This window comes from Malania oleifera, chromosome 1 (genome assembly GCF_029873635.1).
Source record: "Malania oleifera isolate guangnan ecotype guangnan chromosome 1, ASM2987363v1, whole genome shotgun sequence".
NCBI lineage: Eukaryota > Viridiplantae > Streptophyta > Magnoliopsida > Santalales > Ximeniaceae > Malania > Malania oleifera.
In genome coordinates this window covers 116,760,821-116,777,080 of record NC_080417.1, presented here as the reverse complement: position 1 = coordinate 116,777,080, position 16,260 = coordinate 116,760,821, and the positions used below count along the sequence as shown (strand labels likewise).

At 37.8% G+C, this 16,260-nt stretch overlaps 1 protein-coding gene across 7 annotated transcripts in view; it reads right to left on the bottom strand.

Moving 5' to 3' along the window:
- Positions 1 to 16,260, bottom strand: part of LOC131161857 (uncharacterized) — a 131,999-nt gene that overhangs the window by 32,666 nt on the left and 83,073 nt on the right. For 5 of the 7 annotated variants that reach the window (XM_058117855.1, XM_058117862.1, XM_058117871.1 and 2 more), the window contains exons 11-19: positions 15,826 to 15,945; positions 15,538 to 15,624; positions 15,226 to 15,348; positions 14,971 to 15,091; positions 14,750 to 14,875; positions 9,333 to 9,467; positions 4,515 to 4,666; positions 4,185 to 4,325; positions 383 to 469 (exon numbers count right to left, since the gene is read on the bottom strand). In XM_058117855.1, coding sequence (XP_057973838.1) covers positions 383 to 469; positions 4,185 to 4,325; positions 4,515 to 4,666; positions 9,333 to 9,467; positions 14,750 to 14,875; positions 14,971 to 15,091; positions 15,226 to 15,348; positions 15,538 to 15,624; positions 15,826 to 15,945 — 1,092 coding nt within the window. The remainder of the gene's footprint in view (positions 1 to 382; positions 470 to 4,184; positions 4,326 to 4,514; positions 4,667 to 9,332; positions 9,468 to 14,749; positions 14,876 to 14,970; positions 15,092 to 15,225; positions 15,349 to 15,537; positions 15,625 to 15,825; positions 15,946 to 16,260) is intronic. The other 2 variants (XM_058117879.1, XM_058117887.1) reach the window with 1 other exon arrangement.

Genomic DNA, 16,260 nt, shown 5'->3' with positions numbered 1-16,260 from the left:
TGGTGGTGAAGAATTGATTTTCGATAAGGTGGATGAAGAATGGCAAGAGAGAACGGGTGTCAGATTTGTGATGCATTAAGTAAACCCAGGTACAACGAGTATAGTTATCAACAATGGTGAGAAAATAATGTGCACCAGTAGTGGAAGGGACACGATGGCTCCCCCAAATATCAACATGCAACAAGTCAAAAGGTTTAAGAGAAGAAATAGAACTAGATGGAAAAGGTGCATGAGTTTGTTTAGCCAATGGACAAATTAAACATGATTCCGAATTGGAACTACAAATTTCTGGGAATTTATTGGAAAGAAAAGACAAATTTTTATTTAACAAATGAACCAAACAACGGTGCCAAAGTTGGGAAGTAGATGTGGATGTAGCCACCTGACAAGAAGCATTCCTGGTGCTAGTGAAGTGATACAAGTCATCCCACTTAGTTCCCATCTCAATCATCTTCATCAAGCGTAGGTCCTGAATGAAACAAAAATTAGAAGAAAAAATAATTAGACAATAATGGATTTTGCATAATTTACAGACAGAAATTAAGTTGAAATGAAAAATCAGGACACAAAGGACATTGTCTAAGATAAGATTGGAAGTGAACTGATCCAATATAAGTGACGGTGGTATGAGATCCATCCAGTAATTGAACAATATGACCATTGACTGGGAAAGATTAGGTGAGAGTAGTGGGTGAGCAAACCATATGATCGGTTGCGCCACTATCAAGAATCCATAAGAGATCATTATGGGATTTACCTAACAATGAAGATTCGACACTAACTACTTGGTGTGCCATGGGACGAGGGGGAACGGAGTTGTTGAGAATGGCCATAAGTTGCTAACACGGTTCAGGGATGAAAGGAAGGCTGCTGGTAGATGGATTTGAAGAAACCTGATGAGCACTATGCTTGAGACCTTGATTGGGTTTAAAGTTACAAGGCCCTGGAGGGAAGCCATGGATGCAATAGCATCGATCTACAGTATGGCCCTCTTTGCCACAATGAGTAAATTTGAGAGACTTCCTGGATAAACCAGGGCATCCTTCCTTTCGTGGTTGATAGTTGGTGGTGGCCAGAGCAATGCCTTCAATGGATGGTGGAGACAAAATGTTGCAATGACGTTCTTCTTGAAGCACAAGGGCAGGAAATGGATCAATCAAAAGTATCTACCCACGGATTGCAATGTAGGAATCATTAAGCCCCATCAAAAACTTCAAGACATGATCTAGTTCTTGTTGTGTGAGAGTCTCCTTGCGTGTGCTACAGGTACAGGTAGACGTTCCTTGAACTGCGCATAACTCATCCCACAAACTCTTCAATTTGGCAATGTATGCACTAACTGATAAAGATCCTTGAACAAGATTAGCAATATCTTGTTTAAGCTTGTATAGGCGAGGGCCATTGACTTGGGAGTATCGATCTTTCAAATCATCCCATATGGCATGGGCAGTTTCACAATAGATCACACTATTAGAAATCTCTTTCGAAATGGAATTGAGAAGCCAAGAAATTGCCATAACGTTGCATCTTCTCCATTGTGAGTATTCTAAGGATTCGGTAGATGGTGGAGCTAGCATGCCATCAATGAAGCAGATTTTGTTCTTCGCTTGAAGTGCGAGAATCATCGCACGGCTCCATGTGGAATAATTATCCACTGTGAGCGATGGAGAAACTAAAATTAGTCCAAGGTGGTCTAATTGTAAAAGGCATAAAGGATGATTGGGATCATCATATTTTTCCACCTTGGTTGCCTTTTCAGCCATGAGAAGTGAACCTTTTTCCTTCTCTTTTTTTTTTTTTTTGAAATACAGATTGGGTCGAACCGGACCTGGGTGTGGTCTGGACCTGTGACACAGGTTTGATTTGGGAAGCAGAGCTGGGCTTCAAATCAAAATTTGTGAAGAGAAATAGAATCCAACCCAAAAAAAATAAATTGATTTGGATTGGGCTTTTGAAAACAGAATATTGTGGAGCCAAGGAAAATAGCCCAAATATGATCTTCTTCAACCTTTAAACAAAAAGAGAATGTGCAGATTGTGCACCTCAACTATTCGAAAAAATGCCCAATGAAAACAAAAATTAAATTGGACAGGTTAATCGAACCAAGTGGAAAATAAATAGCATCAAAATAATCCCACAATCAAGAGTAGCAAAATTTTGAAAAATAAAACTCACACTCAGCGTTTGACACTAACATTGATGTGAGAGAAGATGAAAGAAGGAAAAAAAAAAAAACGCTCTGCTTTGTGGTATTCAAAGACAGAGAAATAGAACTTAAGGAGAATTATCCTCAAACAAGAATTGTACCTCTCAACGATCGTTTTGCTCGATACCATGACAAAACTAGAGCAAAAGGAAGCGAGAGGAAAATAAAGAATAAAAGCTAGCAAAGAATGAGTCGCTATTCATTTTTTTCAATCTCTATACAACCCCCTATTTATACAAAGAACTGGAGAACATGTAATTAAAGGAAAATCAATTTGTACACTCCTTTCCAAAATAAAATGATCTACTGATTTTTCTCTTTAGGATAGTTTACGTGATTTCAACCAGAGTGCAGCATTCCTTAACACTTTGGGCTTGAGGCTTGTCAAACCTAAGGACAATCCAACTAGAAAAGATCTGTGCCCAAAACATTTTGACCGTACTAAGAAACAAGCGGGTCATGGGTTACCCGTTTAAAAAATAAAATTTATTTGTTTAAAAAAAATAGTAGGTTGATATGAAGAACACAAACCATACCAAATAAAATCAAGCAACAAGAAACCTTAACCACAATCTAATTCCCCACCCAGTCAGACCCCCACCCGCTCCTCTTCATCTTCCCATTAATCCTCAATGCCGATTCCACATTATCCGCGCCGAGCACCACCCGGAGCACCTGATGCCCTGAGCGATGCCCTTATCGTCGCAGGGGATCGACCCTTCGGTGGTGGTGCATGCCACAAGCGTTTCCCCACCCTCTAGGATGCTTTTGATGTTTTCCAATCCAGTCGTGTCCAGCGCTCACGTGACCTCTCTTCTTCCTGTCCTTCTTGAACCTCGTCATCATCGGTACACTCTCGCTCTCTCGGCTCTGCGATGCTCCAGGATAGCATCTTGTGCGATCTATGGAGCAGAAGGATCTGCTCTCCATGATTCCTTCCCTCTTTTCTCGGTTTGACTCCGTGACTTGCTCTTAAATGTGACCGTAGATCTGTTGGTAGGAGGCGGCCAGCAACCTTCCAGCTGCGGCCCGCAGAAAATTGAATTAGGGTTGTTGCATCCGGGTGGGTAGGGTTAGTGGATTAGGTTAATAATAGATATAGGAGCTGAGTTGACCTGTTTATAAATGGGCGGGTCACGGGTTGGCTTCCAAAAACCCGGTCCTGTTTTAACCAAACAGGTCACGGGTGACCCATCGGGTTTGAACCCATTTTGCCACCTCTAGGGAATAGCACAGTTTAGTTACTCTCCCTTGATTTTAATGATTCCTTTGAGCATAGTTTAATTGTTTTCGTTAGTGTAAATGCAGTAATGCACTTGCAAAGTTGATCCTGAAAAAAGATAGGAGAACTAAAGGCTCAGAGATCACAACATGCAAATACAACTCTCTAGCTTCTATATCAAAGCCATCTATCTCAATGTCAACTAAATCTCTATGTGCCCAAAACATGCAAAGCAAGCTGAGAAAGACCATATAAACTTTGTCGTATCAAAGAAAGGCCGGGGGAGTCAAGATAGCGCACTTCAGCTATCCTTCCTTGATTTTAGAGATTCCTTTTAAGCCATGGTTCTTGTTTTGTTTTGTTATTTTCTTTTCACATGCTATTCTTTAGTATAATTTGTATGTACCAAGTTTTTTTTTTCTCTCTTTAAAAATTTACCCAAACTTGATCCCGATAGAAAGCAGGAAAAGTACAATTTAGGACATGCTCAAAAACAACAGCTTGCAAAACATACCTAACCTTAGTTATCTATCTCAAGGGAGTTATTTATTTTAGGTTCAACTTACAAAATCCCCATAAAGCAGCATCATTGTGGGGAGACAGGAAAGGAGCATTCAAATATGACTTTAGCAATCACTCATGTAACATAAATACATCTAAGAACCAAGCACGCCAGCTCAACCAACAAAGAGAACATACAGAAACTCTTCTCTCACATACTAAACCACAAGAAAAATAAGCAGAAAAAATACTTACATAAGCAGCATCCATTAAGTATCCCAGAATGGAATTGCTTAGATTGATGATATTCGGTTCAAAAACTCTTGTGGGTCTGAAGTCCAGCACAATAAGCATTCGAAGCAATGCACAGGTGTTATCTAAAGGCAGTTTGTGTGACTGGAACAAAAACAAAATTATTTTAAGAGCTAGTGTTCAAGGAGAATAAATTCCCCAAAAACTAATCAGCAGTCAAGAAAGAAATGTTCTACAAATAAATCAAAGTACAAAATACAAAATTTGAAGAGATAAATGATATGAAAAAATAAAATATAAAAAATAAAAATGTGGACAGTTTAATTGACTCACTATCTGATCCAATATAACTTTCTCCAGAATCCGAGAAACACAAGAATCATCACCCATTTGTGACAGGAAAGAGCAAACAACACTGGTGACCGACTTAAATGTTCCATGGTTTGAGATTTTGTCATCACTGTTCATAGAGGGATAGATATTTTCTGCAAAATTGAGGACTTTTTTCAAATCAGAAAGTAACTAAATCATCAAATATAAATTGTCCAAAATGCAGACATAATGATTTGTCTCTACAACAAAAAGTCAGATGTTAATGCAAATAACTGTTGTAAGAGGAAAGTAATCCTGAGGTTTGAAGTAGCTTCTATAATATAGGTGCTGCAACCTTGAAATGTAGCTAATAGTCAGAGATGTAAAGAATTTTCCATAAAAAATTTTAAAAAGGTTTCTTTCTTTTGGCCCCAGAAAGAAGAAAAATTGTGGGTGTTTCTTTTTTTTTTTGGGAAGGGGGGGTGTGGGTGAGGGGTGTTGTGCTCAGTTATCCATATTTTACGAATCCTTAATACAGCTCCATTGAATAAATCAAGAATACTTTAATTCTATATATACATACACACACACACACCAAAAAAAACATCTTTGACAAGCTAAAAAAGAGTCTGAAATTGTCAAATGAATGAAAAAATCCTGCATTTTTCATGGACACTTCAATTCATGAACTATCAATTGTCACATTAGAACTATAGTTCTTAATACCCAAGCCAACAGCATATTTGCATTACCATCCTGAAATATGGTACAATTTCATCCCAAACACTAAGTCTGGCAATCCAAAGTCTGACAAAATAATTTTCCACGTGATCTGTATATTCTTATTAGTAAAATGGATGCATGACAACTTTCTTTAGTCATTCTTATCTTCCTCACTAAGAAGTTCTATTTTAAATTTAAAAGAGCACAACATCCTCCATAACATATGTAAGTGTCATACACAATTTTCATTCATTATATAATAAGCATACCCCTAGTGTACAGCATAGCAGACAAAATTTTCATTAATTATGCAATCTTGCTCCCATTCAACCATCAGAAGAGTTCCTCATTGTCGGTAATATTGATTTGTACCAGCTCAACAAACTCTTTAATTTCTAGATATTTTCCCTGTTTAACTCTGTTGAGGACCAAGCATTGTATAATCCATGTGCTAGATATATAGGAAAAGCACCAGATATATCATGAAAGCAAAATGCATATCTAAAAATTACATGGAACTATATCCACTGCCATTCTCAATGTTTAGAGATTTTGACTTTTACAAGATGTTTAAAAAAAAAAAAAAAATTCTTCTTCTTCCAATTATGCTACCTAAACGCACAAGCACACATCTCTAACTAGGTGCAAAAGGGCACACTTGTTGCAAGAACAACAGCATATATCCCATTTTCCGCATGATGAGCAGCCTATTTACATGTAAAGTGAAAGTGGAAAGGAAAGACATTCACTTAATATTTTAAGTGCAAATAAGGGGAAAATACCTCACTTCAATTCAAAAAAAAAAAAAATATTTACAATTTTTCCAAAAGAAAAAAAAAGTAAACATTTCCTTTCAAGAACAAATCCCCTCCCAAAAAGAAAAACAAAACAAAAAAAAACAAGTTTCAAAGGTATGCTATCAAAATAAGGCTTTAAAAAAAATTAGCCTATAAAACTAAATATAAATTAATGGGAATATTATTCTTAAAGAACTTCATAGGCTCTCTCTCTATGCAATAATCTACAACAAAAATATTACAGTAGAGCTGGCTTCCAATCCTTTGAAGTTTAGACAGTGAAAAACGGAGGGTAGGAGGAAAGGCTATATCAAGGAGTTGGAGTTAGATTTAGGGCATGTGGTGAGGGGGGCAATCTCAGATTGGGGCTAAGATTACTAACTTTTACAACCGTTTATTGAGGAATCCTCAAATAGATTGATAGTGGAGGTCTTGATTCAAACCCCATGGAGAGCTTTCAAGGACGAAGAAATTAAAAAACAAAAAACAATGTTTAAGCTGAGCAAGGATCGGGCTCCTAGCCCTAATGGTCTCACAATGGCTTTTTTTAGGACGAGGAGGTCTTGCAAGCAAACTTCTTGTGGCTTTTTGAAGATCTTTATCATAATGGAGTGGTGGGTAACTGAATTCTACCTTTCTAACCCTAGTCCCAAAGAAGGAAATATCCTTGAGAGTGAGGATCGAGGGAGTTCAGACCTATAAGTCCTGTCACTAGTCTTTACAAAATTCTCTCCAAGGTTTTAGTTAAAGGAATTTGAGCGGTTTTTAGGGATAGAGTTACCATGATACACTATGTTTATTCGAGACAAAAAAAAAAAATTTAGATGCTATGCTTGTGGTTAACATGGTGGTTAAGGATATGAGGAGGGGAAGGAAAGGGCTTTTATTTAAATTGGATCTCAAAAAAGCATATGATATGGTAGATAGGGTTTCTTAGATAAGGTGTTATGTAAAAGGGGTTTTGGGGAGGTGTGGAGGAATTGGTCAAATGTTGCTTACGTTTGACCAATTTATCACTTATTGTCAATAGTCAACCTAAAGAGTGGTTCAAAGTGACTTGGGGCTAAGCCAAGGGTTCTCATTGCCTCCTTTCTTGTTTAACATGGTGGTGGATTGCTTGAAGGCTGCTCATGCATGCTTAGAGCTTGGGGGTGATTAACGGCCTTCACATGGGGAGGGGAGGAGTGGAGGTGTCTCATTTTCAGTTTTTTGATGATACCACGTTGTTCCTTGAATCTTGAGGACAATGTTGCAAAATTCCATAAGGTCATTATCTTGTAAGATCTTGGGTCTAATGATCAACTTGTCCAAGAGTGGTATCAATTTGGGTGCAAGGGAAATAGAGAGGTTTAAATCCTTTGCAGGTTGTGCTTCCCTTTAGTGGCAGCTCTCTTATCTTGGTCTCCTTCATGGAGACAATCAAAACACTGTGCCCTTTTGGGACCTTGCAATTGAGACAAGGGATACAGAATTGAAGCGTTGGGCAAGGGCATATGTCTCTTAGTCGTCATGTCACACTCATTAGTGCCTCACTTTCCAACATCCCTAATGATTTGCTTTATCTCTTTAGAATGCCCTCAAAAGTAGCCAAGGCTCTAGACAGGTTGAAGCATTAGTTCCTAAGGTCAGATACTAGGGCAAGTAAGAGAGAGCATTTAGTTAGTTGGGAGGTTGTTAGAAGACCGAACCAGAAAGGGGACTGGGTTTGCAATTTGGTATCCAAAAACATCTCACAAATTAGTAAATGGTTGTGAAGGTTTCTTAGAAGTAAATTCCCTATGGCACAAGACGATTAAAAGTAAATATGGGCTCCATTAAAATGGGTGGAAGACAAGAAGAAGCAGTATTCTTTCTCTTGCATGCCTTGGAAGCCAGTTCACTGAGCACTATAAATTAGCTAGTTCTGTCTGGCCCTTCTTCACCTTACTGTTACAACCATCAAGACGAACTTCATTACTTCAGGGATTAGACAGTCATAACCGCATCTTATCCATCAATTGTTGTGCTTCTAAATCCTTCATGGAAATCTCCTCACAAGGGTAAGCAGAATTGCATCCTTACAGTGTAGCTTATCCTCCGTACCACTATCCTCAAAAATAGGAATCCCCTCCGAACCTCAATCATGGATGGAGGCACATATAAAAATCTCCAAGTAAATCAGAAGAGTCAAAACCATACACATATTGTTCCTAAATTTCATCCAAAAGCAACCCTCATCACAGAAACTCACTAAAGACGTCACTATCATTATCCGTGGGTTCCTCCCCCCCCCCCCCTTCTCCTTCTCTATGCTTTCCCTCTCTCTAGTTGCATTCCCAAGAGAATTTGGATCTTCCACAATACATAACTTCCCTTCTGAATCTCTCATTAAAAACTTCAGCACTGTTCTACCAGAAGACCATCCCTTCTCAATTCTTTCCCTCATTTCCACACCCACCTGAACCGCCTTCCAAGCAAACACCTTTTGTCCCCTAAAATTATCCGATTTGCCCCTCATATCAAAAGAATTCCCCACAGAACCATCCTTACTTAAAATATTGTTAAACACCAGCTTTTAGGTTCCTAGTAATACTCCCTTATCAACAGCCAACACGTTAGACTCATTTGTTTGTACTTGGTCCTGAGCTGAAGGCCCATTTCTATTTACTGGATCTGATAAAAGACTGCCCAAAAACTGGCCTAGATTCAGTGAAATATTAATAATACCTGGCCCAACTCATTCCAAGCCCACGCCATTCCCCTTGGATTCGCAGGCCACAACCCTACTCGTTGCACAACCCAGCCCATACCACTCTTTCTTCTCCACACTATCATCTTTCAAAGAAACCTCCCTCTGAGCAATTACTTTTCTGTAGTCCCTCGTTAATAACAGGAACCGTCACACCAAATTCCCTAGCCATAACACAAATGCTCTCCATCCCTTTCCTTCAGATCCTCCAGGGACAAACCAAATAACACTTATCATTTCAACCCAACACTAACTCCTGATAACAACAACAACAAGAAAAAAATTAAACAAAAATAAATTAAACAAAATAAAACAGTGAGCTTTCATGGAACTACTGGTTGAAATAAAGATAGTACATACGACATTTCCCAATCATGGTTCCTTACAAGGAAACTCCAGCTGCCTTGACACAAAAGACCAAGGCACTATTACTGTCATGAAATATGTGCTACCCAATACAAAAAGGACCATTCTTGTTAAGTGAAGTCTTGAATACATTTTGCAGTGCCAACAACAGAATCATCACAAGACAAGCTTAAGTAACGAGGAACAGCAATTGAGTTGGCAACTAAAAGGTAACTACCAAATTACCAGGAAAAACTTTGAAACGTGACAACAAAGTGATGAAGAAACTAATATGGTCAGCAATCTGAATGTGTCCAGCTTTATAGGATGAATGCAGCACCTCTACAATTCGAAATAATATAGATGGCTCCAAATCATGATCTGCAAAAAATTTGCAAGAAGGCTATCAATAGTGAAGTAAGTTCCATAAGATGACAGAAAGAGCTTAAACCTTGGTTTCTGCATTATTATTTTTTTTACAAGTTTTTACGACCCATATTCCCCATCTTAATAATGATATAGAATTTACAAAAGGAAAAAAATAATAAATAATAAAATTCAAATATTCGACCTGTAGGTGGACATAAATATTGAGGAAATCAAATGCTTTTAAATGCTACTTACAAGACAATATAGATGGTTCAAAATCTTTTACCTCGAATTCACAGATTTAGCCAGTACAAAGCTAATGATAGCACCCAATTCTCCTGAAATAGCAATCCTCCTTGTTCAATAACTACACCACAACCATTACTCGGTTTCTTCTTAATAGAGATCCATGTGCACAAAACCCACTCACAGCCTAGTTGTCCACTAGAAGCATCTTCATGTATGTTACCTGACCTAGAAAGAGCCTAACCGGCACACAATGGAAAGGATGTCTATTTGGAAATATTGGCATTTTTTTATATCGAAAGAGCAAAGTCTTTTGGTGGTTCATTCTGCCATACTATCAACGAAAAATTAGGCTTTAGGACTCTTTCCCTTCAGAATCTTCCATATTCACAGATTCCAAGTCTTCTTAGGCATAAGTTCCCTCTAAAATAGGTTTTAGTTGGTTCATCTTAATAGAGTTAGCACATACAATAAGGAGTGAAGTGTGAGACCTTCTAAGGCTTTATCCCTGGATGTGTGGTGTACTTTGTTTTGATAGTTCTGAATCTGCCTCCATTTGTTTTTTGCTTTGTTTTTTTCGCCTAGAGGATTTGGAACAGACACTTTGGTTTTATTGGGGAAAGTTGGGTTTGCCTAGGGTTGGTGGAGGATATGTTGGACATTTTTCAGGGTTTAGAAGGGGAAGAAGACTTATCGGCGTCATTATGGGATAAAATTCAATCTTTGGCATTTTTGAGGATTTTGTGGTTGGTTCACTGTTTTGTATTAATTTTTTTGTCTTTCTATTTTTTTTCCAGGTTCTTATTTGGAGGATTTTTTACTCTCCTATCTTGACATTTTTTTCGATACAACTGTCTTGAACATTCTTTCTCATTAATAATATTCTACTTTTTCAATCTAAAAAATGATAACAGTATAATTGACGTTATTTTATTTTTCTAATATTTCTATATCCAGGTTAGCCTTGATCCAATGGTAAGGGTGTTACTGTTACCATGGTTATGAAAACCGGACCGGACCGGCTAGTATGACCAGGTTCAACTGGACCTGGTCACCTACCCGTTTCAGTTCAGGTATGAGACTCGTAAATAAGCTAACTCGGATCAAAACCGGACGACCTCGTGCGTACCAGACCAAAACCAGGTCCATTGCTGAGTCATCCTAGCCATTGAAAAACAAAAAACAAACAAAACAAAACAAATCTGAGCACATAATCCAGTAGTCTGGCTACTCAAGTCTCAGATTTGCACTCTCACTGCTCCTTGCATTTGCAGCCTCAAAGATTTTCTCATGGCAGAGTAGAACAGAGAAGAGAGAAAGGAAGTAAGGGGAAGGGAGAGCAGTCTGTGCGTGAGAGAGTGGGAAGAGTTTTTCTGTGTGTGAAAAAAGGGGAGTTTCTCTTTCTAATTTTCTGATTAGAACTCATTGCATAGAATGGGAGTTGATTCCTTTTGGGAAGACTCCACGTCTCCACCTACCCTATTGAGAATTTAATTATTACAATATTTTTAAATTTTTTTATTATTAAGTTGGCCTTTTAAGAAGAGAAAATTTTCTTTAAGGCAATGAATTGAGCTCTGAGAGTTTTCTGTTTCGAGAACATGAGTTTCCTTCTCCACAAAATTAAAAATTTTGAATGTAATAATTAGTAATAAATTTACATTTTTAATTTATTATTTAAAAATGCTACAATTGCAAACTTTCTAGATTAGTTTTATAGGTTTATAAGTTAATGATTTTATTTATAATTAGTTTTATTTTATATAAATTATTATATATTCTTATATATAATTATAATTTTATATATATATATATATATATATATATATATATATATGTATGTGTGTGTGTGTGTGACCATGCTAACATCACCAATTCAACCACGAGTCCAACTGATCTGACCAAACCAGTAGCTTTACCGCGTCAATCACCGGTGACTGGTCCGATTTTGAAAACCATGGGTGTTACACAAACCAAAAAGGTAGCATGCTCCAAGTCATAGAAACAGCCTATCCAATTGTGGAGGTAAGGCTGCATGCATGCCCTCAGCCCTCCCTAGATTTCTCATGCTAGCTTTGTGCACTAGGCGTTGCATTACCCACACACACACACACACACACACACACACACTTAATTTTCTATCTTTCATCTTCATTTTAAAAATTTACTTTTTTTTTTTTTTGCTTGAAGACCTCTCATCTTCTTATGGTTGTACTTTCTCTTAATAAATTTCTTTTATTATATAATGAAAAAATAGAGCAATGCTAGAAAAAGATGCTTTATCCAGTCACCTTGAAAACTTGACTGCCCATTGCCCATCGCCCATAAATTTCTTATGGTTGTACTTTCTCTTTCCACTTTTTTGTTTTTGTGGGGCCAACTTACCATCGCCTTCTCTCCATCTTACAATGTCTGCCATTCTACAGAGACATGATGATATTTTATGGTGGATGATCTTTTTGCTGCCTGCCTACCACCACCACAATCACAATTCTCGGGTGATGATGCTCAGTTGGTTCACTACCCCACCTTCTCTTCCTCCTTCCCTCTAAAATAACAGCCCAATTCCCACAACCATCTCTACGCCAATGCCATGACCACTAACCTACCCACTTATATCACGGACATCCCCCCAAACCCCAAACTAGGAAATGGATAGCAACCGCGCCACCACCAGCACTGCACTCTGCAGCCAATCACGCATCACCTCCATCAACCTCTCCATAACACAAGTTGAGGTCTTAATTACCATTAACTGTCTTGGCAACTTCTATCATTCAAACGAATCCAGAATTTATTTTACCACATAGACTCCAAATTTGCAAAATTCGTTCAATGTGAGTTGGGGCTTGTGATGGGTGGTGGTGGTCCTTGATGTTAATTCTACCATAATCCATTCTGACAGTGTATCAAGGTCAATCAGAGCAATATTGATGCCAAATATTTTGGGTCGTTTTTAATGAGTAGGCATGTCATGGAGTTTGGCAACAGCTGTAGTGCCGGAAACTCCAGGCATAAGTGATGGGTTGGGTTGTTATCGATAGTTTTTACGGAATGTCTATATTTTGATGGAAGAAGATTTATCATTTCTAGTTTCTAAAATGGACATTATGCATAAGAGAGACAATGCAGATTGTGAGAAGGAACCCAAAAAAGAAAAAAACAAAACAAACAAAACAAGACAAGAACAAAAGTACAAAAACAAAAACAAAGAAAATGAAGAGAGGGAAAAGAAGGGGAGCAGAATGATTTTTTCGTTTATATGTAGCAGGTATATTTACTTCATCAGTTTCCAGTTTCATGGAAAAATGTGGGAGCCTTGTCAGCACTACATGGCTACTGTGCAAGAATGACTGAACAAAGATTCTGTCAATAGAATTGCTCCAAAAAATATTATATTTTTTTGATAATAAAAGACATCGTATTACAAAAGGAGAAAATATTACAACCTAGAAGAGCACAAGAAAACCCCTAGAAAAAACAGAAACAACAAAAGGAAACAAAAGAAACTAATTGAAAAACTAGATATGAAGCCTCCATTCAAACTCTTCCCATCATAATTCACCAAACACTGCAGGTTTGCTAACTACTGCTGATTCTCCATCTTTCTTTTACCCCCATCCAAACGAACTTCATTGCGTATAAGATAAACAGCCACAAACCCAACTTATCCAGAATTTTTTAGCTTCCAAGTCCTCATTTATCTTCTTCCCAATAGAAGTGCAAATTCCATCCTCATACAGCTGCTCTATACCAATTCCATCATCCTCAAAGATAGGAACACCTTTGACCTTCCATTGGAAACGAAGGCATTTACAATAAATCCCAAATAAATCATACGAATACGAAACATAGCCATATTGTTCCCATCCAAAAGAAAACAACTATCATGATCAAACCAATGGGTGTCATCATTATCAATATCCAAGAACAGCCTCATTTTTCCTTCTCCTTCCCCTGGCTAACTCTCTCATCCATATCCACCATCTTAGATATTCCACAAGAAACAAGCTCCCTTTAGCATTCTTCTTAATTTTTTTTTCATTCTCCTTTCAGAATCACCTCATCAGTATTAAAAAGTTTTCTCCATTTCCACACCTGCCTGTACAGCCCTACAGTGGGATACAAACCTTATTATTGTCCTCTTTCCCTTACCCGTAATCATATCCCCTACAGCCCTACATCATCAACTTTACACCGAATATCATCCACACACCCTTCCTGGGCCTTAGTCAAGCCCCACCCCACCACCATTCGCCAACATATACTGGTCTTGTCATGACAGCAGCCCTCTCCCACCTGAAAACACAGAAGCATCAGCCAGCCTCCCAGCTTTCCTCAGCTTAAATTTTCCCTGTAGCATGCACCTCTTCGTTAACCCTAATCTGCAAAGAGGATGTACTTGGCTTCTTCTCTAGCTGGAAAACAAACCTGTTTGAGAATGTAAGCATCCAAAGTGGATCACCGCCCCCTGCACTGTCCACTCATTTCCCTCACTGCGCCTGTTCTTGGTCCCAACATTTGCCCTAAGTAAGAATTCTTGGCTTGATTCAGATGCCCCTAAAATTCTACATAAGATCAGCTAATATATATATGCATACAGACGCGTGCGCACACACACACATACACACGTACAAACACACACGTATGTATAGGTATGCATGCATGTACGTATGTATGTATGGAGCAGTAAATCCAACTAAATTTGATTCAGAAGCTGAAACTTCACTCCACCATCAATAAGCTTAGCCTCAAAAATTTAGGGTGTACATGTACAAGGATATGGTCCATCTGCCTTCTTTTTTAAGTAAGCTTTGAGTTATATTCAGAATATGCATGACTCAATTAAAAATGGCCATATTCCCAAGTTTTAATAGCAGATCTTTTTTCATAAAAGAAAAGTTTTATGAACAAGAAAAAAAAAACTTTAAAAGGAAAAGAAACAAAATATCAGATGCAACTAAGGCAATAAGAAGTCTGATTACTGCATCTAAACATTCTATAGAAGAAAATTCAGAGGCTCTAGCCAACAAGGAAGAACTACTCACATAGGCAACAAGAAGCTAGCGATTTAAGTAAAACCGCATCCAAAAAAGAGAAATAATATAGGCAACAGATAGAAAGTTCTTGAGAATCTCTTGGAAGCCTTATGAAAGGACCATAGCATATAGTTCCTGCAACATTAAAATAAAGTATGACCAACAAGGAGAACTATCCATACAGAAGTATTCTTGACCAATGCAAAATCCATTAGTGACTCGGTTCTTACTTTCATCAGGAAATGTACCATAAAATTCTGATAGTAAGTACTGCATGTTGTCATATTCTTGCATAAGGGAAGAATTCAACAAAGCACGGTGTCCCAGACGAAGTAGAAGATGCAACACAGCCTGCAAGAACATTACAATTTCAAGGGGAAAATCTGGCTAATATGCTAGCATCATCATATGGAACAAGTTTCACCAAATTATAGACTTGATAATTAACTTAGGCACTGACAATTGTGAGTCATACCAACACATACCTTAGAATATGATGGATGTGTATCACCCAACTGGATTAGCAGCAAAGGAAGCTCTCGTATCCAACTAATCTTCTGGTTCAATATTTCAGAATCACTTGCATCTAAGAATAACATCCCTTCTCCCTGCAATTCACAAGGGTGAGTAAGGAACAAAATTGAGAAGGATAGGAGGTAAATTTGCATTGCTTATGCAGAAACAGCTCACTAACTATATGTACACACACAAAACATCTATTAAAAAAATAACTTCCCAGAAATGCTAATAATTCTGAAAGAGATCATCTTTCAGAATGAATTGAACTAAAAGCTTACAGGAAGCAGCATTTCTTCTATTGTAGAAAGACAGGCCAGTTTTAGTGAAGACTCTGGCTTACAATCCATAAAAGCCTTCGTAAATGCCTGCAATAGTAGTTTGAATTGTTTAACATTATCATTAATTGTAAATCATGTTTCTGTCAATTAACTCTATGTCTATGAAATTAAGAAACAGATCTACATCACCACTTTATTGCTTAAACAAAAGGAAACTAGATCATTACAATTTGTTCAAATCAATCTCTCAGCACTCAATTAGTTCTGAGGAAAAAAAGAAAGTCAAACCTGAAGAAGACGAGGCCTCCAATCGCTTTGCACTCGTGAAAGAAGTTTAGGAAGGAAAGAGAGAAGTGAAAGCACTTGCTTTTCATGTCGTGGTCTGCCAGACTGTTTAGCACTGGTAATCTGCAAAAATTACACAAAGCATGGTCTTCATGAGATGCATACCATTATGATTCAAAAAAAAAAGGAAAAAGGAAAAAATAAAATAAAAGACATAACAAAAAAAAAAGGCTTTACAATGTCATGAGCACAACACAAAACAAAGGGACAATTTGTAGTGTTTGCAGAACCTCTCGTAATAGGCAAGCTGTTATTCAAGGAGACTTCACCCCCTTCCCCCTTCTGAAATGGCTTTCATATCATGCTCATGTTTATATGTAATTTTCAGAAGCTACAGTTCAGCATTTAGTTTAAGGCACAGGATGATCATAAGGGGAA